The 25,529-nt window shown below is 36.9% G+C and overlaps 1 protein-coding gene across 5 annotated transcripts in view; it reads right to left on the reverse strand.

The window, feature by feature from the left end:
* Window positions 1–10,161: 10,161 nt before the first annotated feature.
* The window catches only part of RNF138 (ring finger protein 138), a 39,591-nt gene continuing 24,223 nt past the window's right edge, over window positions 10,162–25,529 (reverse strand). For 2 of the 5 annotated variants that reach the window (XM_032859683.1, XM_032859679.1), the window contains 4 exons: window positions 18,234–18,290; window positions 16,867–16,978; window positions 15,042–15,149; window positions 10,162–13,051 (listed from right to left, as the gene is read on the reverse strand). In XM_032859683.1, the coding sequence (XP_032715574.1) occupies window positions 12,983–13,051; window positions 15,042–15,149; window positions 16,867–16,978; window positions 18,234–18,290 (346 nt within the window). In that variant the 3' untranslated portion in view covers window positions 10,162–12,982. The other 3 variants (XM_032859680.1, XM_032859682.1, XM_032859681.1) reach the window with 3 other exon arrangements.

Consider the following 25,529-nt stretch of genomic DNA (forward strand, 5'->3'; position numbering starts at 1 on the left):
GGGGGAAGAGTCCTGGACTCTCTAAAGGGGTCAGTGATGTCTTCATAGAAGAATCTAGGCTGAGGGTAAGCCAGGAGGTCACGGAGGTGGGGAGAGGTTAGGCAGTCCAGGCCGAGGGAAGGAAGAGCTCCCACAGCCCATGTCTGGGACTTCAGTCCCAGAGTTTTGACTCTGAGTGCCCGAGTAGAGCTCCAGAATCTTGCCTGTCACAGGCTGGTTTAAACATTCTTAGGGGAACTGCCCCTCCTGCCTATTTTCTAACGAAATCTTACACTGAACCATAGCGGATCCTGAGATACATACAGTTTGACCAACCACTGCATTACCCAATGCTTGTTTTCTCTTTCCTTAATATAATTTTCCCGTTGCAAAATGACTGGGTGTCAAGCAACAACCACCCACCCCCTGAAACTGGACTGGAAACCGGCTGAGACTAATGTCTGCAGGAAGTCGCTGCAAAATGCGCTTCTGGTACTTAGTAGGGGAGGGTAAAAGAGAGAAGAGAAAGGTCTCACTCTCTCTTTGACCTGTCGTAGATGCCCACAAATTGGCTCAGGGAAGGAGCACACATGGGCACCAACCCAGAAAGCCTTGAAGACTACAAGGAGGCCGCACATTGTAGCAAGTATTGCCTATATAGTCAGGAATTAATATCCCACGGAAATAAGAAATACAGTTCAACTGTATGTAAGTGTTGAGAGATTCATGCATTATAAATCCATGCAGTGTCGTTGCTGGATTAGCCGGAGTGGGTATTTCATCGGTCATAAAAATCTGCCATCGTCATGTGGGGAGGTCTGAGAAACCTTCTGAAGTTTGCAGAGTTTGCAATGCTGGAAAGGACTGGAAGAACTAGTGTAGATCTTTACCCCATTTTCTTCCCCCTCCCCCAAATATTTATTTATTTGAGAGAGAGTGAGAGAGAGCATGATAGGGGGGAGAAGGTCAGAGGGAGAAGCAGACTCCCCAAGGAGCTGGGAGTTTGATGGGGACTCAATCCCAGGACTTCAGGATCATGACCTGAGCCAAGGGCAGTCACTTAACCAACTGAGCCACCCTGTTTTTATCTTGTAATACCCACTTCTCCAGAACTGGTTTCAACTGAATCTCTTCTCTGGGACATAATCAAACCCTGAGAGTTTGTGCCTCTTCCCCGAAGAGCTTATCACAGTTGCAGTGTGGGACTTGTGTCAGTATTTAATGTCTCTCACCCGCTGCTCTAAAACGTCAGAGGGGCAGGACTGTGTCTTTCTGCTCCCAACTGTCTGCTAGCGTGCAGGACACATCCTGGCCTATACGAGTCACTCATTAAATATAAATTGTTCACTAGACAAGTAAGTACAATAAGTTTTAAAGTCCTGAGTCTTGGTCCTGGGAGATAATTACAGAGAAGGTATGTAAAAATATATCATTTAGGGCCTTGCTAAGTCCTTGGAGGGGAGACCCAGACATGTAGAAGAAAGGGAATGTGGACTAAACAGAATAAGTGAAAATGGAATAAGTGTCTTCCCCTAGATAATGAAACTCAAGGGACATTAATCTTTTGTGGACAGCCAGTGTGTTGGAAAGAGCATTGGATTAAGAACTAGGGACGAGGTTCTAGTCCTTGCTCTACCTACCGTCAAGCTGGAATATAATCCTGGACTATCACCCAAACTCATCTACCATGACTCAGATTCCTCATCTGTGAAGTGGGAATGATATTTGCCCTATCTATACCATCGTTGTGAACCTCAAGCAAGACAGTGGGTCCCAAAGTACATTAAAATTGTAAATATTTAATAAGCATAGGGGTGGTATTTTTAAACTATTTTTCTTTTTTTTCCATTTTATTTCTTTTATTTTTTTATTTCATTTTTTAATTTATTTTCAGTGTTCCAAAATTCATTGTTTATGCACCACATCCAGTGTTCCATGCAATACATGCCTTCCAAAATGCCCACCACCAGGATCACCCAACCCCCCACCCACCTCCCCTCCAAAACCCTCAGTTTGTTTCTCAGAGTCCACAGTCTCTCGTGGTTTGTCTCCCCCTCCGATTTTTTTAAAACTGTTTTTCTTTCGTGATTCTCCTCTTCATCATCTCCTAATACATAATTTATTCCTTATCTTTCCTTTTTCAAGGTTTAACTTCAGGGTCTTTCTCAAGTCTCTTCATCAAATGCTTTCTATAGTTTTTCTGGATATCATCTTTTTTTAAAAATCTTATTTGCATTTATTTTATGCCAGATTTATTCCCAGGCTGGAAGTTTTTGGTTCTTCAGTTTCTTCTGGGATGACTTTTTTCTTCTGTGCAACCTCCTCTTCTGGCTTAGGAACAATCCGCTTTTTTCAGGAAGGAGCAACTCAGTGTGGCAGGGAGGGCTCATGTGTGGGTTCATCCGGCCACAAGCCCTGTAAGTTCAACACCACACCTTGGGGGCTTTGTTTACCTGAATGTGCTCAATGACCAGGGAATCTTCATCTAACCCTTTAAGTGCAGCATTACTCTCTGCATTTTTAAGCCTGTGCAGTAACAGTTCAGCCCTCTTGTGGGGCCCCCGACCCTGTCTGTGTCCTGCCCCTGTTTGGCCTGGGGCGCACCTGTCAGCTCCACCACTACAGCAATGGCGTGGCACACATTGTTTCTGCTAAGTGACATCCTTCAGATACTTGGTGGCTTTTCAGATATGCATACCCTGGATGGCCTGGGCAGCTTTACGTGTGTTCTTAGAGTGGCCCTGAAGATTTCAACCTCTCGCTTGCATGATTTCACAGGGTTTTCTGGGTCAAGTGAATTAGCAGACCATTTTCAGAGATTACCTCAGGGAAGAGCTGGATATTGTCTATTACATTTTTATTGATCATGCATCTTAATCATTATCTAAAATGAATGCAAGGGGTGCCTGGGTGGCTCAGTGGGTTGAAGCCTCTGCCTTCGGCTCAGGTCATGATTCCAGGGTCCTGGGACCGAGCCCCACATAGGGCTCTCTGCTCAGCGGGGAGCCTGCTTCCCCCCTCTCTCTGCCTGGCTCTCTGCCTACTTGTGATCTGTCAAATGAATAAATAAAATCTTTAAAAAAAATAAAATGAATCCAATTTCTTAAAGTCTCCATCCATCTCAACATCTTAGTCCCTCAGCGAAGGGAGAGCCCATGCCATTTCTCTTTACTGTCACAAAAGAGTTCAACAAACACGTATTCATTGCCCACCGTGTGTTAGGTGTTGGCAATGCCATGTGAGGATCATAATCAAAAATTTCAGTCTAGTCTGGTGCAGTGTTTTGTTTTTTTTTTAAGATGTATTTATTTGAGAGAGAGAGAGAGAGAGAGAGCACTAGCACGTGCACATGAGTTGCAGGGACAGGCAGAAAATTTTAAGCAGACTCCACATGGAGCCTGACACAGGGCTCAATCTTACAACCCTGAGATCAGGGCCTGAGCCGAAACCAGGAGTCAGATGCTTAACCGACTGCACCACCCAGCCGTTCCCAGTGCAGTGATTCTTAACCGTGGCAGTGTATTAGAATCATGTGGGCCCTCCCCTAAACCAAATAAATCAGAATCTCTGGAGATGGAACCTGGTATGCTGCTCATGCAAAGTTTTCCAGGTGATTTTAAGGACCAGGCAGTGTTAAAAACAACTGGTCTGGTTGGGAAAGAGACTTAATACAAATTAATTGTGATGTTTTGTTAGGGGTACAAACAGATTAATTACAAATTAATTCCTAATCCAGACCTCTGATACAGTAACTTCGAAGTTGGGGTCAGTGATCTGTGTTTTAACAAGACATCTAGGTGATTCCTATGCACCCCAAATTGTAAGAACCACTGGAGTAAACCTGGGTATGAGGAGGAGAGAGCTAGCATGAGCTCAAGGTGCCTGCAAGAAAACCAGAAATGCTGAGCAGGTATCGGAGACATGGGTCTGGTGCTCAGAGGAGAGGGGTGGATGAAAATTTGAGATTGGTTAACAAAGATGGTACCTGAAACCTGTACAAATGTGATCACTGACGTACAAAAATGAGATGCTTGATTAGGGATTAAGTCTGTAGTGAGAGAAGAGGAGAGACAGGACTGAGCCTTTCCTGAATAAAAGAACTACTATCTCTGAGACTGCCGTCCAGGAAATAAGGGACATTTCAACACGAAGGTTCTCAGGATACAAATCTGACTTCCATCTTTTCTGCTAAGGAAAATATTTACCATAAACATAGTTAATAGAGAATGCAAGCTCGAGATACCGGAGTACAAGTAAACAGCTACTTCGTGTGAACTCCTCTCTCTAGTTCCAGATAAACTGCACCTTGGTTTAAGAGTGACAATCCCAGGGTGCCTGGGTGGCTCAGTGGGTTAAAACCTCTGCCTTCGGCTCAGGTCATGATCCCAGGGTCCTGGGATCGAGCCCCACATCGGGCTCTCTGCTTGGCAGGGAGCCTGCTTCCCCGCTTCTCTGGGTCTGCCTCTCTGCCTACTTGTGATCGCTGTCTGTTGAATAAATAAATAAATGAATCTTAAAAAAAAAAAGAGTGACAATCCCATGATAATGGTTGAGACCCTCCCACATGAAAGCTTCACGTCCAGACTGAAAGGACTGCCTGTGGTTAGAGGATCTCCTGCTGCTAAGGTTTACCTGAACCTAACTCACACCACAGCAGACTCATGCTTCATCACTTCTTTTCTTGCTCTGGGTCTGCTTCTGTGACTAGAAGCATCTCCATCTCCCGACCAGTTCATTTTAGTTTATCTCTTCCCTCTTGGCTCAGTGCTTTTGACCTGGTCACCCACGAACTGACCTCTGGCTTCACCTCAAGATTTTGATTTTTGGACCTGGCTCCACAGATAACCTAAGACACACGCACAACCCAGGGGGAGCAGGTGGGCTGAATATCAGTCTATGATGGTTATGACACTAACCACTTTTAAATTTGTGATGTTATGATAGATCTACCGCAAATAATCCTTGAGCGATGATAAAGGCAAAATAAGAGACAAGTAAACCAGTAATTTCCAGGTTTATTTTCTTTTTTAAAAGCAGTATCTATGCCCAACCTGGGGCTCGAACTCACTACCTCCAGATGAAGTCACATGTTTCACTGAATCGGCCAAGTGCCCCCAGTAAGTCCCAGGTTTAGAATAACAAAGATTTCATGTGCACATTTCCACCCCTGGATTAAATGATGTGGTATCTTAAACCCAATTCAAACTGCTATAAAATAAATATAACTTTTGCTGTATTATAGCTTTAACAAACCCCAGATCAACTTGCCTCCTTAACATATTCGGCCACACCACATAACCACCAGCAGCATCATTCATCAGGAATATGAAAGCAGTAAGCCTGCAGATAGAATCTTCTCTTCTATTTAGACATGCTTCCACTGAGAAGTGTTATATTTATGATACCATAAGCCCTCAATAAGCACCACTCAGGACCTAAGAAACCCTATGTGGATCAAACTGCTCCCAAATTTTGTGCAAGAAATACTTCTTCAGAATCAGAATGCCCTCCCTAATATTCAAGTCCTAAGTAACAAATGGAAGAAACAAAAACTTCCAGCTCTATTGAAATAATACACCTATGACGACTGAAGACCATACAACATTCCATATGTAGTCCCCTTTAAGCATTCCTGATAGAATTTTCCAGACAGAGAAATTGCCAGTGAGAGTTAAGTTGCTTGACAAAATTCTAGAGCAGCTAGCTTGTAAGCAATTAGAAAAGAAAATAGTAATTAAAGGACCCACTGTATATTCACTAAGTCAAATTGAACTAAAGACATTTCATATTTTAGCACATTTAATGGACCGGTAGATGAAGAATTGTTACTCTTGTGAACAATATGCAAGAGCTGGAGACTAGAATGTTTAAGCGTATTCATAAGTGGTTTGATAACTGTACTCAATTAGTAATAGATGAAATCGGACTAAAGCAGTCCTTAATGATTTGCTCCTGGGCTGCTTTGGTTGTGTGCAGTAAGGTCAAGGCCTTGTTTATCCAATTTGCAAATGAGTCTTGGAGTGATAGCTAATGTGTTGAATGCCAAAATTAAAATTCAAAATACGTATGTAGCAACAAGCCAAAACTACAAAAAGAAAAAGGAAAATTTACTAGTCATAAACAGACAGTCCTAAATTATGAAAAACATTTTAGAGGTTATAACTGATACAAATTGCTATCGATGCTCATATACTCTTGAACAGTTTTGGTGAAAATATGGTTTCTAATACAATGCATATAATAGGGGTGCCTCCGTGGCTCAGTCCATTTAGCAACTGCCTTCAGCTCAGATCATGATCCCGGTGTCCTGGGATCAGTCCTGCATCAGCCTCCCTGCTCAGCAGGAAGTCTGCTTCTCCCTCTGACCTTCCCCCTTCTCATGATCTTTCTCTCTCACTCTCTCTCAAATAAATAGAAGTTTTGTTGTTGTTGTTGTTTTTTAATTAAAGACGACAAGTTTTGGCGAGGATATGGAGAAAAGGATGCCTTTGTGCACTGTTAGTGGGAATTGCTAAAGCAGTATAGTCACTATGAAAAACATTACGGAGTTTTCTCAAAAAATAAAAAATATAACTGTCATATGATCCAGCAATTCCATTTCTGGGTATATATCCAGAGGAAATAAAATCAGGATCTCAAAAATATATCTGCACTCCCATATCACTGCAGCATTTCTAATAGCCAAGACATGGAACAACCTAAGTGTGGAAACACACACACACACACACACACACACACACACACAGTTACTCAGCCACAAAAAAAGGAAATCTTGCCATTTCCAACAACATGTATAGATATTGAGGGCTTTATGGTAAGTGAAATAGGTCAGAGAACGACATATACTGTATGACCTTACTTCTATGTGGAATCTAACAAAAACCAAACTCAAAAATTGAGAACAGACTGGTGGTTGCGAAGAGATGAGGGAGATGGGCAAAAATGGGTGTAGGTGATCAAACAGTACAAACTTCCAGTTTTTAAACGAGTAAGCCATGGCGATGTAATGTACAGTATGGTGACTATAGTTAATAATACTGTGCTGTATATATGAAAGTTGCTAAAAGAGTAAATCTTAAGTTCTTATCACAAGAAAAAAAATTTGCAACTATGTGATGGACGTTAACCAGACTTATTGTGGTGAACATTTCACAATATAAATATTTAATGACTATGTTGCACACTTGAAACTAATGTTATGTCAATTTTATCTCAAAAAGACACAAAATCAGAAGTAGTAATTTTGTTATTTTTGATCAGATTAAAATGTAGAATTATGAAGTTATTTTGTGGTGATCCCTTAGATGAGATGTCATCAGGCCATAGTCTGAAAACATTCTGGAAAATCTCAGTTGCCAGAAAGTGCTCCTCTTGGCTCCACAGCACTAACTTCACAGACTTAATCAATATTTTTTTTGTTTTTGTTTTTTTTTTGCTAAGCCATCCTTTCTGTTCAGCTTAACCTTCCCCATAAATTGCCAGAGTTCAGCAGCTTGCCAACGAAAGATAGCTTAAATTTCAAAAGTCAGGGTGCAAAAAAGAAAAAAAAAAAAAAAAGCTTTCTTGGGAACTTTAATCTGCCTAATCTGGTATAAATTACTTGTTTTTCTGTAGTATCCCTAAAGCACCTTCTTGAAGTATCCAAACTGCAAAAAGCGCCAGCTAGTACACAAGAATGAACTTTCCCACAACAAACAGGTAGACAATGGAAGCATGCTTGGATTAAAAGATTTTTACTTTACGTATAGTTTTAAAAAGAAACAATACAATTTGCTTAAGGATGTTACTTTAGTAAGATGTTTGTTAGAAGGGCTTTTTGGTTTTTGGTTCTTTTTTGTTTTTAAGGAATAAATTTATATTAGGAAATATCGTGATTAGATTCCAGGTGAAGGAATAGCCAGTCATAGGTAGGAAGTATGTCTGTCAGTTCTACAAGAGCATTTTCTACGACTATTTTTGTTAATACAGCCCAACTACATAAATGTTTAGAGGATTACTGTTTTCATATATTTAGGATCATATGCTATGGCAGAATTTTTTTTACACCAAAAACTGGAGTGTCATGGGGACCCGAGACCAAGAAGGCTGAGAATTGTTGGTCTAATGGACCTAAAATTACTTTATAAACATAAAAAATGCTCTTAAGGTGCAATATATCAATTCTATCTAGAAACAGAATAACAAAGTTAGCATAAAGTAATGTCAACACTCATGAATATTTCAAAAAGTTCAGAAAAACTAAACACTTTAAGACTACTGAATAACCTATATAAACAAACATATGTAAGCTATTAAGGTGATTTAATAATATTACAAAATAAATTTTCTTCTGGACAGTGGTTTCTTCATGTTAATTATTGGCTAAAAACTAGGCATGTTAAAAATAAAGTGGGTCATAATGCTCAAAGTGAGGACTGTAAACACTGCTGTACGACGTCTGAAAGTTGAGAGTAAATCACAAGAGTTCTCATTACAAGGGGGGAAACCCCCCATTTTTCTGTACGTATAGACAGGTGTTAACTAAACTTACTGTGGTAATCCTTTCATAATACCGGCCAATCAGTAATTATGCTATACACCTTAACCTTCTACAGTGCTGTACGTCAATTTTACCTCAATAAAGTGGGGGGGGCTGAATAAATTTCTCATCAATAAATCCTGGGCATACATTACTTAGTATGATTATCAGCTGATTATTCTTCATGATTATTCTAAAAGACATACTGCTTTTATTTAGAAAGCCTCATTATCTATTGAGCGTTTGTACTTCTTGGAGACTAACACAATGTGTCAAATCTTCCTGCAAAAGTTGAGGATAACAAAAACTAATAACCCTTTAGGATCTATATTGGGAAAGGAGGAAAACATTACTCGACTTTCCTGGCAGGATTGATTGAGAGACCGGACAGATACAAACATAATTGGTAGATCTGGATTGAATACACAGTAACAGTAAAGATAACAAGCATTTTGTGTGTTAGCACCCTGAATCCTCACAACCCAGAGAAGTGAGAGGCTAAGTAATTTGTCCAAAACCACGTTAAGTGTCAACCTGCAGGATCAACAAAAACATTCTAACCCAAGAAACTAGGCTTTTGTATCCTCTGTAACCCTCCTTTAGTTTCTGTTGGTGCATTATTCAATTCCCAGGAAATAGAATGCTTTGTAAAATCTGCTGCCTACAAAATGCTCTGCAAAGAGAACATCCTCCATGCAGCTTAGGAAAAAGGTCAAACAAGAGCTGTGGAAGGCCACTGCCTCCTCTCTTTACCTGTCTTTCTCCAGTTATAGTGGGGCAGGGTGGGACGGTGGGGGGGGAGGGGGAGAGCCAGTTTTCAGTTTTTACCTAGATGGGCTCCTGTGAGTGCCAACATTCATGAAAAGAACCATTTGCAATGTATCTAACAATTCACAAAAGCTACCATTCAGCTTTTTTGTTCTGGACAAAAGAAAAGTTACTGTAGGTAGCGGTTGACAAAATTAAGACGTACATATAAAAACCTCAAAACAATGTTAAGCAAAAATAGCCAGATATAATTTTTACTGTCCTTCCTTTTCTATAAAGTATAAAAGCAGGCAAAACAACCTGTGGTATTAAAAGTTTGTGATGGTAACGAGTTATGACTGCAAGTAGAAATAAGGGGATTTACGGGATTCTAGTGATGTTTTTCTAGTTCTGATTACTGAGGCTACTGTTCACTTTGTGCACATTATCATGCATTATTTTGCCACACTGACAGGTAATTTCTTTCATTCGCCTTTCCTTTGTTTCTTCTCCCTCTCCATAGAACAGCTATAATTCATCTGATTGGGTCTAATCCATATCCACTCCCAGGCCCTGCTCATTTTGAATTCTGTAATCATATGTCCTTGACCATTATACTCTCAAGAATTCCTTTATTAACATAGGAAACTGTATGGTATAGTGAATGCAAGTTTGCCAGTTAAGTACATAATGGAATACACACATTTATCTTTCTCATTTCAAGGGTGGGAGTGTGGCAACGGTCACCTCTCTCAGCCCCAGGATTGGACAACTGCTGTCAGATTAGAGGGGGAAGGCAGGTGGTAATACTCATTTTTGGAAGCTCCTGTATTAATTTCTTAACATTAACTCCTTCTCATTCCACGCTTTTTTCAAAATTGTACTGCATAATCAGAAAATTATATTGACACTAAGTGGTATCATGGAACGAGTACTTTTATTCATGTTTCTATCATCAGTTTTATACTACATGTATTTACATGTTTTCTGGGTCACAAAGGCTAAAATGTCATCAGCTCCTCAAAAGGTTTATTCTTTTGAGCAGCAGCCATAACAGATTTCCATAAAAGTTATGATTCAATGAAGATTATAGTTAATACTTAAGCAACCCAAAAGGTATGACATTGTATTTGGCAAGATGTTCTTACAACCCTGATATCTTACTTAAGGGTAACTTCTCCATCTAAAAGTGTTTATTAACCAGTTAACTAGCTTTCTGCCTGGTTGCTAACAGGATTTGAAAATCTTGCGGCATAAACACTTGACAAATAGCCTTATAAATTGATTAACATTTGAAATATAGAATAGGTTTATAAAGTTAAATGCAACATATAGCATCAGCATGTGGTAGCTTTCTCCTATCCACTTTTTCAAGAGCAAAATAATGAGTTATCTCCTACATGTCTTCCAGGGTGAGTTATGAGAATTAAATGCTATCATGTTTGCCTCTAGACAAAATTTTAATTAGACACACAAGTAGGAGAAAACCACTTTTAATTGAAAAATAAAGCAATACATCTCAAATAAGACTCTGTTTAACAACATAAACTGTAACTTGCTGAGGGAAATCGCTTTCCTAGAAGTGGTATTGTGAAATTTGGGTATCAGCAATCATTAGTTTCCCTCCTTTATTTTGACTCAGCTATAAGCATGTTAAAAACAAGGACTTTCTCATTAATTTAAACTGCAAATCTGTAAAGCCTGTCCCTATTCCTAACCCACTGACAAAAGGTGAGATTAAACAAACATTTCCATACTGAGGAGTTCCCAGGTAATAGCAAATGGGCAATATTTTCCTTAAGAAAAGTTTATAGGAAAGACACACAAGACTATTATTGATATTTAACTAATCAACAAACTTCCAAACACAATTTCATCAAGATGATCTCTACTACAATTTTCCTTTAAAGAAGTTCTCAAATCTCAGAATGGTTTAAAACTTGATATACTGGAAGTATTAACTTTGAAAGAAAGTAATAAAGTTATTGCTTTAAACTGGAAAAACCTATGGTCAAAAATCTTTTTAAAAAGAGTTCATTAAACAGCTATTCTTACAATTACACTCATGTAACTGCAGAGAAAATGTTCAAGCACATAGTAAACATCACTCTTTCGAATGACAGAACAAAGGCATATGCTCATCAAGATGTATGGCTTTTTTGGTGATTGTTATTACTACCATAGTCATTGTTTGACTGAAAAAGGTTTTTACAAAACTCCACTTTCAAAATTAACATTTTTATTAAATCAAGTTAAAAAAAATGTTCACTGTAGAAAAGTCAACCAGGGTTTTAACAAAACCAAAATATACCCTTTCATACAATATATGTATATATTAGCAGCAAACTATTTCTGAGATTTTATGTTCTTTTAGTTATTTTAAAGAAAGCATAAACAATGCATATTAGTATGGAATGTCAGCTAATACACACTTCCTCTTTCATTCTGTGATTTAGGCCTTCTAGTACAAGTTATTTTATGATTCTTATTAATAAATACTAAGAACAAACCCAGTGTTGACTAAGAAGTAGTGAAACAGAGTGGCTGGTAGCATCAATCTCATTACTTCATAGTCATGCATTATCTTTGAGAATAACAAATGAGCACCATATAAACAAGGTAATTATGTGTGTAAATTCAACTTTAAGGTGTAACAGTAGCCAACTAAACCACTTAGCATTTGGCCGTTACTTTTTAAAAATTTGGTGATATAAAAAATTTTAATCAAATCAGATATTCAATCCCATATTGCTTGTCCATTTTTAAAATCTTAATAGAAATTCTGTATATAACCTGACAAATTGCATGCATATGTGTGTGTAAATACACATAAAAAAGTATATGCATATCTACATACACATCTTTAGCTTTGAATGAGTTTCTAAACTGAAATGAAACCAAACCTCTCATTTAAACATACCTGTAGAATATGATATCACCAACTGGGAGTTTCTAGTCAAAGTTTCATCTTAGCTAAAGAGAAATACTGGCTAGAAAATTTTGAGGACAAAGAGCTATAATTTGGCTTAATATACTTTAGGCTTACAAATTAGTCGGCCAAACAAACAAGATTTGAAATTACCAACCTCCCACCTAAGAAATAAATTTTTCTCTTAGTATTTCCTTCTAAGGCAAAAAGGAAATACTTTTACAATGAACTTTCACTTTTTAAAGAGTTATAATTATTACAGAAATCTCACTAGTCTTCAAAAATACTAAACATTATATAAATACAATTTTCTTATAGTTGGATTCTTCAGCTAGAATCTGTATTAAAAAAGTTTCCTTTGGATTGTTTCATTTAGCACTTCAAGTCTCCATTCTGCAACTCTGGTAACTGGCTCAGATTTAGTAGGTTTCTATCAATCACATCTTTCAGAGTGTGCTACTGTGTGTTATCTGTGTACAAGAACGTCCATGGGAGGAACTGCACCAAATTCCAAAAGCAACATAAGGAAAAATTTAAGACTATGTAATATAAAAAAAGAGAAGTACAACATGGAATCCCTTTTGTCCATTTCAATATTTTTAAAGATAATGTCCTAACTTTCATTTTTAACTTATCAAAAAGATGAAGTTTTCAGATAGCCCACCTTTATTTTTTAATTAAAAAACTAAATCAATAGACTGAATTACTTTTATTAATATACACGTCAAGTTACTGAAACGGTGACTTCATGTAGTTTTCCCCTTAAAGATGGCACTTGCAGGTACAAAGATGCGAGATGTCTATAGCCTTCAGATGTTTACTTGAAAAGATTCTTCAACAGCAGTTTGATACTGGGTTTCCTCATCTAGCTGAAGATTCTAAAAACAATGACATTAACATATCAATAGGAAAGACATACTCCACTACTCAATACTTTGCCCAATATATTAACACATTTAAAATGGTTCGTTACAATATATGCTATCCTTTAAAACATAAGATTTAGATGTCTGAACTTTAGTAATTAAGTTCAGTTGTAATTATTTAAATATAATTGATAAACAACAAATTAGGATCAGCAGAAAATGAAATTTGAAAGTTATAGTGCTTTAATATGAGGTAGTTAATTAAAGGTACAGTTAAAGGTAACCCACAATTTTAAGTGATAATAAATGTGTCATCTCTAGAAAACAATGTCAAATTATCTAAAAAATTTAATTTTAAAGAAAATAAGCATTTATTGAATTAAGAGAACTAAATAGCAGCTTCTTAATCCTAACATGAAGCTAAAAACTATAGCTTCCTCAATCTTAGTTACACCACCCTCCCTCACTTAATTCTACTTGCTGCTATCAGTTATGTTCTATGGGTTTGCTTTAAAATGGGCTTCCACTTGACAATCTCGAATAATTAAAATTACATACTCTTCTGTGGCAAAATAAAACTGGACAATTGATCAAAATAGATTACAATATCACAACAGATCAAAAGCGGTTTATAAAATATATTTCCATTTTTGCAAATCATATTGTCCACAGTAAACTTTCTTAAAATGAGAATTTAAGAATCTGTATTTCATAAAAATGCTAAAATCATACAAGTACACATGAATTTTACACATTTGAGGTGTTATTTTAAAACAATATAACTAAAAATGCAAATTCCACAAAATAAAAAATTTATCAATAATGATATAATTTCAGCACTGGAGAACAGAGAAAAAAATAAATTCTGTTCATGTCATTGTCAGAATTGCACATGCCTGTGCTTACCTAAACTGGAAAATAAGTATCAGCCATTCTTTATCAGGATTAATATTGAATTAGATATGGTTTTAATTCACTGTAGTTGAATAAAATGTAATTTCACAATAAAACAAAAGTCATCTAATTTCTTTAAAAAATTATAATGACACATTTGGGAGGTAGAAAGTAACCCCATTTTTGCTTTAGGGATCTTTTTTATATCTTCTCTCATGCCTGTTAAAGTGATCGTCTAAAACCAGAATCTACTCAATCTGGCTTTATTTAATAATTATGCTCCCTCTTTTTTAACAAGGATGTGGGCACCTGGCTGGCTCAGTTGGTTGGGTGTCTGCATTCGACGCTGGTAACGATCCCATGGTCCCAGAGTCCTGGGATGGAGCCCCATGTAAGGCTCCCTGTCCAGCCGGGAGTTGGCTCCTCCCTCTCCTCCTGTCCCTCCCCCACCTTGTGATCTCTCTTGCTCTCTCATTCACTCAATCTCTCAAATAAAATCTTTAAAAAAAATAATGTGTCTCATATGTAGATATAAGAAATCTATTATAAGAAGCAATTTATACTACGTGAGAACAACATTCTCCTCCATCTGTTGCACCAGTTTTACTTCTCTAAGCAGGTATAATTATCCCTTAAATCTAGACAGTTTTCACATTAATAGTCATTTTGTTCAATCTGGGGGTTTACTCGTCTTACATTAATTATCTCTCTAGTACAGGAGGTAAACAGTAAATTTAACTTGTACCACTTCCACAAATATAGAACCAAAGTTCACCAATATTATTATATAAACAACCCTGGGGTGCCTGGGTGGCTCAGTCATTAGGCATCTGCCTTTGGCTCAGGTCATGGTCCCAGCATCTTGGGATCGAGCCCCATATGGGGTTCCCTGCTCAACAGGGAGCCTGCTTCTCCCCCTCTAGCTCCCCCATGCTTGTGTTCCCTCTCTCAATATCACTCTCTATAATAAAATCTTTTAAAATAATAATAATAAATAAATAAATAATAAAAACAATAGCTTGTCTCAAAACTCAAGTCTAGACTGAAAAAGTTAATTAAACTTGAATATTTACAGGGTATTTTCTTAAGCTTAAAGAATTTCACTTACCACAAATTCTCCATAATCAAACTGATGTCTTTGATTTAGATGACTAACGAAATTTCTAGTAATCTGGCTAGGATCTCCCCAAGGAAGAGACACACAAATAGGACATGTCTATGAGAAACAGAATGTTTTAAATATAATGAAAATATCCAAACATACTAATTATTGGAAGTATTAAAACAACACAAGCTTATGTTACTGAAAAGGTCTATATAAAAATCATTTCTGGGGTGCCTAGGTGGCTCAGTGGGTTAAGCTTCTGCCTTCAGATCAGGTCATGATCTCAGGGTCCTGGGATCGAGCCCTGCATCAGGTTCTCTGCTCAGTGGGGAGCCTGCTTCCCCCTCTCTCTCTGCCTGACTCTCTGCCTACCTGCGATCTCTGTCAAATAAATAAATAAAATCTTCAAAAAAAAATCACTTCTAAGGTCCAAATTTCAAGAGATCATCATTTCCTGACCAAAGTACCTCAGATAAAGTATAGTAATCTAACACAATAAAAAAGAGATATACATTCTATTATTTATATCTCTGACCACAGAGATTTGTTTGAACAGAAACATCACAGCCAGCCTTTAATAATGCCACAGTTGCTATCATTAGCTAGTATGTAATCTCATTTGAACCACAAGTAACTATAATCACTATTAGCTTAATTTTATTTATAAGTAAAATGAAAGTGAAGTAAACTTCAAATCATATCCTTAAGGTTTTAAATGAAGGACATGCTAGAAAGTGAATGGATGATACATTCCAATCAAGTAAGAAGAAACTTTTGGTAATTGGACTCTAACCAAAGTTTGTGCTGTTTTGAAAATAATGCAGAACAAAAATTGGCCAATGCAATATAAAACAAATCAAATATCTTAAATGTGAGATTTTTTCCTGGAGAGATCTTTGGCAATTGTATTTGTTTATTAACCGACCGTCCCCTAATGAACAGAGAACGTGGTGTGTCTCCCTTAGTGCTATGTAAGAGTTTAAATGTAGTCTCAGTAGTTACTGAGGCATATCTTTCACAACTTTTCTAGCACAACCAACTAAATCTGCTTAGAAATACCTATAATCCTTATTTTATTTATGAAATGTTCTTTCTACTCTTATTTCTGAAGAAAATACATATCAAAATGTACAGCTGAAAAGGACGTATCTCTTCCAGCTCAGTTTCTCCTGTACCATCCACAGCTGAAATCACTTATCTGTGTAACTCATGTTCCAAAAGAGTACTTGTAGGACCATTAACACAATGCTGGAATCCTGCAGTCCACTGTCTCCCTCATTCATCAAAAAGGTCTCCCCCTTTTTTACACAGCCTCAAAATGGCATCAAAAAGATATGTATGCATCAAAAAGAAAGAATGATTCTTTTCCTTCTGTGCTTTATGCATTCATATACTAGATTCTGCAAGGATACAATTAAAAACACCTACTGACTTCATTCTTATTTATAAAAGCTTTCACCTGCAACAGGTCCACCAGGCCAGATCCAGTTGCCTGAATCCTACAGATTAAGAAATTGAGAGGTCCCAGTAGAGGTTGGTTCTGCCATTCCTCAAATGAAAATCCCCAGTTCACCTTTCATGATTTCACTCTCCTCCAGCCTATTCTCTTAATCACCCTTGTAATAACCATCTCCCTTTCTATAAGTGAGTTAGTGGAATTATAAATATCTTATTTTACTTCTGGTCATCAATTTTTTGTTGACAAAAGTCTACCTTATTGATAATGCCCCATCCAAGTTTTAATCAACTACTTTCCCTTATACACATGAAGTAAAATAAATGGAAGAGCATATTTAAACAGAAGACTGTCTTTAACACAGGTACTTACCACAGGAACTATCTGAAATAGGTGATTACTGTTACAATGATCCAGTAAACGCTGTCTGGTAAAATTTGATTCTTGACACAAGGGACACTTAAAGGTAGGATGCCCAGAAGAACTATAAAATAATTTTAAATGAAATGTACTTAAGGTGAAATCGTAACAAAAATGATGCTTTCCTATTCTTTGACCAATTATTTTAAGTTTCTTTTTTTAAAAGTATACTTATTATTCAAAGATTTCCTCATTTTGCAAAAACTATTTTCAGTAAATGATCTACAACGGATGTTCCCAAACAATCTCAGTTTACAGTACCCTTAAAATGTTTCAGTACATTTTTTCGTGGTGCCTTTGCCCTAAACAAAAACAAACTTAGCTGCCCCATATGTTAAGCAGTTACGTCCAAACAACTTAAATTTAGTCATTTGTGTAAGGCCAACAGGTGTCTCTGTAACTCTCCTGAAAGTTGTAAACACCCTGTGGTGTCCCATATCTAGGACCTCAAAACTTTTTTTTTTTTTTTATAAAGATTTTTATTTTTATTTATTTGACAGACAGAGATCACAAGTAGGCAGAGAGGCAGGCAGAGAGAGAGGAAGGGAAGCAGGCTCCCTGTTGAGCAGAGAGCCCGATGCGGGACTCGATCCCAGGACCCTGAGATCATGACCTGAGCCGAAGGCAGCGGCTTAACCCACTGAGCCACCCAGGCGCCCTAGGACCTCAAAACTTTTTATTAAAAAGATTCCCATCAAGGTCAGATCCTTAGTCTATCCCAGTCTCTAGGAATCTAACATCCAAAATTCATAGGAAAAGTGAAAACAATAGTGTCAATTATCAGAACGATCAACATTTCAAAACATTTTGAAGGATTTTTTGAGGATCATGCATCACTGAAGTTTAATACCTCAGAATTTCAGCAAGGGACAGTTTAATACTGACATCTCTACCTAAATAATGCATGGAAGAAACCGGACCACAGTAAAAGAGGAGATTTACACTATTCTAATTTAATGTGATCTGTAAAAGCATCTGTAGCATTTATTTAATTGCTAGTCTAGCATTATATCTGATGATTTCATTTTATAAAAAAATTTTAGGGGCGCCTGGGTGGCTCAGTGGGTTAAAGCCTCTGCCTTTGGCTCAGGTCATGATCTCAGGGTCCTGGGATTGAGCCCCACATCGGTCTCTCTGCTCAGCAGGGATCCTGCTTCCTCCTCTCGCTCTGCCTGCCTCTCTGCCTACTTGTGATCTCTGTCAAGTAAATAAATAAAAAAAAAACTTTAAAAAAATTTTTTAAAAAATCTTTAATTAAAAAATCTATTATAAAGTGACAGAAATTATGTACTAAAGTAGTAAAATTTTCAAAAGCTTACCTTGTATTCTCTTGATAAGTTTCTGTGTTATCAGATGTAGATGTTTCACTCCTATTACTTAAGAAGAATAGAGGGGGGAAAAGTTAATACCTCAAGTAAAAAAGCACATTACAGATTCATTAACTTGAATTACTAATGAAATAACTAGTCTGAATTTTTTTAAAAGCCTGAACTTCAGGATGCCTGGGTGGCTCAGCCAGTTAAGCATCTAACTCTTGATTTTGGCTCAGGTCATCTCAGCATTATGAGATTGCGCCCCATGTAGGTTCTGTGCTGGGCACGGACCCTGCTTGAGATTCTCTCTCTCCCCCTATTCCCTCCCCCACTTGCACATGCATGCCCTCTCTCTTTAAAAAAAAAAAAAGAAAAGAAAAGAAAGAAAAAAAAAAAGCCTGAACTTCAAATAGTTCTGAACTATGAAATAATTATAGCATTACTTTTTAAATAAATTCTGGTAAGAAAACTGCTTATTAAATCTTTATTTACATCCTTTTCAAATTAGTTTATGCAATTACAAATATATAGAGAATACAGAATTTTACAGAATTATTTTAAATCCCTAGCATGATAGTATTTCCCCAGGTTCTTCAGACCTTCAAAGAGACTCTTCTACCTAGACTACCTAGTTTTTGAAAGCTGAGGTAGAAGCAAGAATCTGTGAACTTTCTGACTTGTAACTAGAATGTGGTTTAAAGATGCAGCCTCCAAAAGAGTAGTTTTAAGAAAAGATTTAAATGTTCATTATGTTCATATTTTCCAAAAAAGGAACTAGACTTTCCAACATTTAATATACAGAACAATTTGACATCTTCAGAGGCACCCTGTCCTGGAGCCCTATGTCATATGCAGTATTAGAGAAATCCAGAGGGAAGAGTGGGTATGTTCCAAATGGGGACTGTCACTTATGCATTACAGAATATCATCAGAGTGGTCAATTTTATAGAAACAAAGCCTTTTAATAGCAGAAACATTAACAGAAATGAGACAGGTAGTGGGCAAAGAACTGTACCAAGCAGAAGTCTGCTTTTATATCTCAATACCAGAATTAAAAGAGTTGTTAAACCTAGAAAAATGCTTATTTACTTTTTTTATAAAAAACAAAACCGTTACTATATTAGCTGCCTAACAAATGTTTTCTTTTTGAATTTTCCTTTTTTGATTTGTTTTTCATAATAGAGCTACATACAACAAGGTTTATTTAGTGTAGACACCCTCCCAAAGACCGTCCCTTCTATGAAAATAACCATGTTCTCTCTCCACACACATCTATCCAATGCTGAGCCAGCAAGCGAGCTTCCCAGTTTTCACACCCAAAGAGGAAACTAGTAAACCATTATTTTCTGTACCTTTCCAGCAGATACTAATCTGTCTCTTCAGCTAAAGGTGGCATTTTAACAATGTGAAGACTAAACACCTTTTTAAAATAAACTCAAATTATGGAGACTGCATTTATTAAAGAGATGTTCTGAATTTGTCACTGAAAACAGTATGTGTCACCTATTTTTTAAAAATCTCATATCTGTATTTTTAAACTTGGTAACAGATTTTTCTAATTGTTTTTTTAAATCTTTTAAAAATCTTTCTAATAGGGACACCTGACTCACTCAGTCAGTACAGCATCCGACTCTTAATCTCAGGGTTCTGAGTTCAAGTCCCAACCTGGGCATTGAGCTTACTTAAAAAAATAAAAAATAAAAAACAAATAAAATCTTCCAAATAAATATAATCACTGGGTTTTGAATGTGTCCTTTAAAAACACTGTAACGACTTTTGGTTGGTTTATAAGAACAACTGTAACATCATTAGGGAAGATGAAAATTTCAACAAAGCTCTTTTGACATTTAATGAATGGAACTGAAAATTTTAGTAAGCTCAACCTGTAACATACTTCTTCTATTTGGTTCTATAAGCTTTTGTATGGTAAATATCTTTTTCAGCCATGACAGTCAGCAAAATCAGTATCACTGTAAAAAGAACTTAGTTTCAAATCTTTGATTATGTCATAGTGTTAAACTAAGATTTAAAAAATTTTAGGGGGCACCTGGGTGGCTTAGTCAGTTAAGCATCCAACTCTTGATTTTGGCTCAGGTCATGACCTTGGGGTAGTGAGACTGAGCCCTGTGACAGGCTCCACGCTCAGCAGGGAGTCTGCTTGAGATTCTCTCCTTTCCCCTCTCCGTCTACCCCCCAACTCATGCACGTGTGTGTGTGTGCTCTAAGTAAATCTTTAAAAAAAATTTCTAGAAAGTATAGTCAACAATATTGGTTTTAGTAAAAGTATTAATAAAACATTAATAAAAATATCTCATACCATTAAGCAAAATTTATTTTTAAAGTAACGATTTCATCTTTAGCTCACTTAAATTTTGCCTGCTTTAAAATGTACATAAAGTATTAGAACTGTAAAATACATGCATGTTTTTTATTATTTTATTTTAACTTTAAGATTTGTGTATTTATTTTAGAGAGAAAGACAGAGGGTGAGTGAGAGCACAGGGAGAGGCAAGGGGAAAGAAGCAGTTTCCTGCTGAGCTAGGAACCTGATGCAGAGCTGGATCTCACAACGTGGAGACCATGACCTGAGCCAAAACCAAGAGTCAGACACTTAACCAGCTGAGCCACCCAGGTGCCCCACATGCATAGTTTTAAAATAAACATACATGTACTAGGAATGCATTCTTTATTTTTTTCACTGATGGGAGTATACAACCACAAAAGTGATTTAAAACATTTTAATATCAAATTTAATGCCCTTTTCAAATGCTTTCTCCCTTCCCTCTCCCATTACAGTTCTCTATTTTCCATTATAACTGTCATTATCATCACTCTAGCCCTTCCTAATCATCCTGTACCATGTCTGGGCTACTACTGGTAGCCCATTCATTTACTCCAGAAATGCATGAATGGGTTCAACAACAGAAAATCTATTACTGGCACCACCATATTATCAATTAAAATTTTTAAAAGATCATTTCATCTGATGCAGAATAACCATTCAATAAGATGCAACCTCCATAATGGAAACAAAAACAAAAAAAATCCTGATCATTCACAATGCTTTTAAAAATACAAATGCCTACACCTTAAGTACCAGAATATCTGGGAATGGTGTCAAATGTATATAAGTTTTAATTCCATAAAAGATTCCTTTTTTTTTTTTAAAGATTTTATTTATTTATTTGACAGACAGAGATCACAAGTAGGCAGAGAGGCAGGCAGAGAGGCAGGCAGAGAGAGAGAGAGGAGGAAGCAGGCTCCCCGCTGAGCAGAGAGCCCGATGCGGGGCTCGATCCCAGGACCCTGAGATCATGACCTGAGCGGAAGGCAGAGGTTTCAACCCACTGAGCCACCCAGGTGCCCCAAAAGATTCCATTTTGAACAGAACCATTTAATGGGGAAATCTTAAATTCAGAGTGATATCATTATGACACAGATAAAAAAATACCTATGTTAAAAAACTACAGTAAACATAATACTTAATAATAAAATTTTAGATGCATTCCCACTTAAAATCAAGAACAAGAAAAAGGTGCCTGCTATTTACTATTGGATAGAGATCCTAGTTAATGCAATAAATTATGACATGAAGCACTAAGACATAAAATTACATTAAAAAAATTTTTTTTCCACATTGTAAGTCTAAGAGAATCTACAGGTAAATTATTTGGAACTATGAGAACTAATAAGTCAACAGTTGCTAATACAACCTTAATGTAAAAATATGGACTATTCCTACTCACTAGTAATAATCACTTAGATTACAAAACAGGAAAAAAGATCCATCTGTATACAACAGTTTTACTAGGAAAAGATACAACAAAACATAATTACACATGCTCTAAATGGAATTCTTTCAGCACATTTTTAAAAAATGCTCTTTTAAAAAAAGAGATGGGGCACCTGGGTGGCTCAGTCGGTTAAGGGTCTGCCTTCAGCTCAGGTCATGATCTCAGCGTCCTGGGATGGAGCTCCATGGCGGGCTCCCTGCTTCTCCCTCTCCCTCTGTGCCACCTCCGACCCCCCCACTCCTGCCCTGTCTTTCTCAAATGAATAAAAAAAAAAAAAACCTTTTTAAAAAAAGGGGGAGAGGGGGTGCCTGGGTGGGTCAGTGGGTTAAGTCGCTGCCTTCGGCTCAGGTCATGATCTCAGGGTCCTGGGATCGAGTCCCGCATTGGGCTCTCTGCTCAGCAGGGAGCCTGCTTCCCTCTCTCTCTGCCTGCTTCTCTGTCCACTTGTTATCTCTCTCTGTCAAATAAATAAATAAATAATCTTAGAAAAAAAAAGGGGGGGGAGGGGGCGCCTGGGTGGCTCAGTGGGTTAAAACCTCTGCCTTCAGCCCAGGTCATGGTCTCAGGGTCCTGGGATCCACCTCCCCCCCAACCCCAGTTGGGCTCTCTGCTCAGCAGGGAGCCTGCTTCCCCTCCTCTCTCTCTGCTTGCCTCTCTGCCTACTTGTGATCTCTCTTTCTGTGTCAAATAAAAAAATAAAATCTGTAAAAAAAAAAAAGGGGGGGGGAGGGACACCTGGGTGACTCAGTCACTAAGCATCTGCCTTCAGCTCAGGTCATGATCCCATGTCTGTGGATCGAGCCCCTCATGGGGCTGCCTGCTCAGTGGGGAGCTTGCTGCTCCTTCTCGAGCTCCCCCATGCTTGTGTTCTTTCTCTTGCTAGCTCTGTCAAATAAATAAACAAAAATCTTTTTTAAAAAATCACATTAAAAAAACTGGGGAAGACAAGCTATATTTCTAGCAGGGAAAATCAGGATCATATGATATCAGTTCCCTACAAATCTATGATTTCAATGAATTCAACCTCTATAATGCTTCTGATCAAAATCTCTACAGAGATTTTCAGGAGACTCAAAAGTCTGATCCTAAAATCTATATGGAATATCAAGGGGACAAGAACAGTAGAAACAATTTTATAAGTAAACCAAGGAAGGAAATTTTCCTTACCTGATATTAAAACTTATTGTTGAATCAACAGTAATTAAGATAGCCTGATATCAGAGGAATAAGCAAATGAACAGAACAGAACACAGAGATGTGCAGGACTGAAATGGCACTGTAAATCCGTGAGAAAAAATTGACCCAATGAATGGTACTGGGACAAATGGCTAATCAAATGGGGAAATTTTTCCTACCTCACATTATACATTCAAAATAAATGTGAAAAGCAGAGCTTTAAAATGTTCAAAGAAGAAAATATCTTACAACCTTGACATAGGAAAAAAATTTCTCAAGCATGACACAAAATGCAAAAATCATTTAAAAATTATATATATGTATATACAAGTAAAAATATCATATTTTTGTCAAAAGATACTATAACAAGACTAGCCAAAAACTGAGCAAAGGCATTTGCAATCAGGAAATAAAAGCAAAAATAGACAAGTAGGACTACCTAACTTAAAAAGCTTCATCACAGCAAAGGAAACAACCAAAAGAGTGAAAAGATGACCTATGGAATGAGAAAATATATTTATAAACCATGTATCTGATAAAGGGTTAATCTCCAAAATATATAAGGAACTCCTACAACTTAACAGCAAAGAAACTACCAACCCAATTACAAAATGGGCTAAAAACTTGAATAATTCTCCAAAGATGAGATAGAAATGGCCAACAGGTATACATAAAGATGCTCAAGGTCACTAATGAACAGGGAAATGCAAATCAAAACCACAATGAGCTGTCATCTCATACCTCTTATGACAGCTATTATCAAAAAAGCATATAAGTATTAGTGAGGGTGTGGGAAAAAACTGGAACCTATGTACACTGTAGGTGGGAACGAAAAATGTTACAACCACTTTGGAAAACAGTAGGAAGGTTCCCCCTCAAAAAGCAAATAAAACTACCATATGATTCAGGATTCTTATTTGTGGGTATTTACCCAAACAACTGAAATCAAGATCATGAAGAAATATTAGCATTCCCTTGTTCACTGTGCGGCTATTCATAAAAGCCAGGAGGCATAAACAATCTTGTAAATGTATAAAGATACAAGATACAAATAGATAAAGAAAATGAAGAAAATGTGGTATATACATACAACTGATTATTCAACCTTAAAAGGAAATCCTGTAAATGAATGAATCCTGAAAATGACAACATGAATGAACCTTGAGAATGTTCTAAGTTAAATAAGCCAGTCACAACACAAATATTCCATGATTTCACTTATATGAACTATGCAAACTAGTCAAACTCATAGAAGCAAAGAACAGAATTGTGGTTGCCAAAGACTAAGAGACAGTGAAATGGGAGTTACTAATCAATATGTATAAAACATTAGTTATGCAAGATAGGTTCTAGAGATTTGTTGTACAACACTGTGACAATAGATAAGAACACTATATTATATACTTATAAATCTGTTAAGAGGATAGCTAGCTAGCTCATGTTAAGCATCCTTTCCAAAATTAAAAAAAAAAAAAAAAGGAAAGGGGCCCCTGGCTGGCTGGCTCAGTTGGAAGAGTGTAGAAATTTTGATCTTGGGTTTGTGAGCCCCAAGTAAATAGAGATTACTTAAATAAATAAAACATTTTTAAAAAGGAAGAAAAAGAATTAAAATTATGTATGACTATGCCATTTAATGCTAAATTAAGTTGCAATATTCCTTAAAGCAAAATTTTCAAAATACTGAAGTATTTCATTTCTAGTCTTTTAAAAATATGAAGAAAAATCCCAAAATCTATGTTTATGTGTTTTACAAAATGGCAAAAAAAAAAAAAATTTTTTTTGAGTTAAAAAAAAATTAAAAAAAAATATATATATACTTGTAATGCATGGAATAAAGGATTGGCATCTACAATATATAAAGAATGTTTATAAATAAGGAAAAGTCATTTTATCTAATACTTATACCAGATTCCTTAATAAAGAGTTATTTAGCAGGGCGTCTGGGAGGCTCAGTTGGTTAAGCGTCGGAGTCTTGATTTTGGCTCAGGTTATGATCTCAGAGTCACGAGATTAAGGCCTGCATTGACATGGAGCCTGCTTAAGATTCTTTCTCTCTCTCCCTTTCACTCTGCCCCCCTCCATGTCCCATATACACGTCCTCTCTCAAGAAAAAACAAAAACAAAAACAAAACAAAAGAAAGTTATTTAGCCACTTAAAGTGTTCAACATCTTGAAAAGAAATCTGTTAGGAACAACCTAAGACTGCTTGTAACTTTCAGTCTTTCAGTCTCTGTGAAGAGCTGTATTTGGACTAAACTATATGCACCTACTGATATCTACTGATTAATATTTTCAAAGAGTCAAAATTAGTAAGAAAAACCTACAACCAGAC

Source organism: Lontra canadensis, unplaced genomic scaffold (assembly GCF_010015895.1).
Source record: "Lontra canadensis isolate GAN:19392208 unplaced genomic scaffold, GSC_riverotter_1.0 scaffold17, whole genome shotgun sequence".
Lineage (NCBI taxonomy): Eukaryota > Metazoa > Chordata > Mammalia > Carnivora > Mustelidae > Lontra > Lontra canadensis.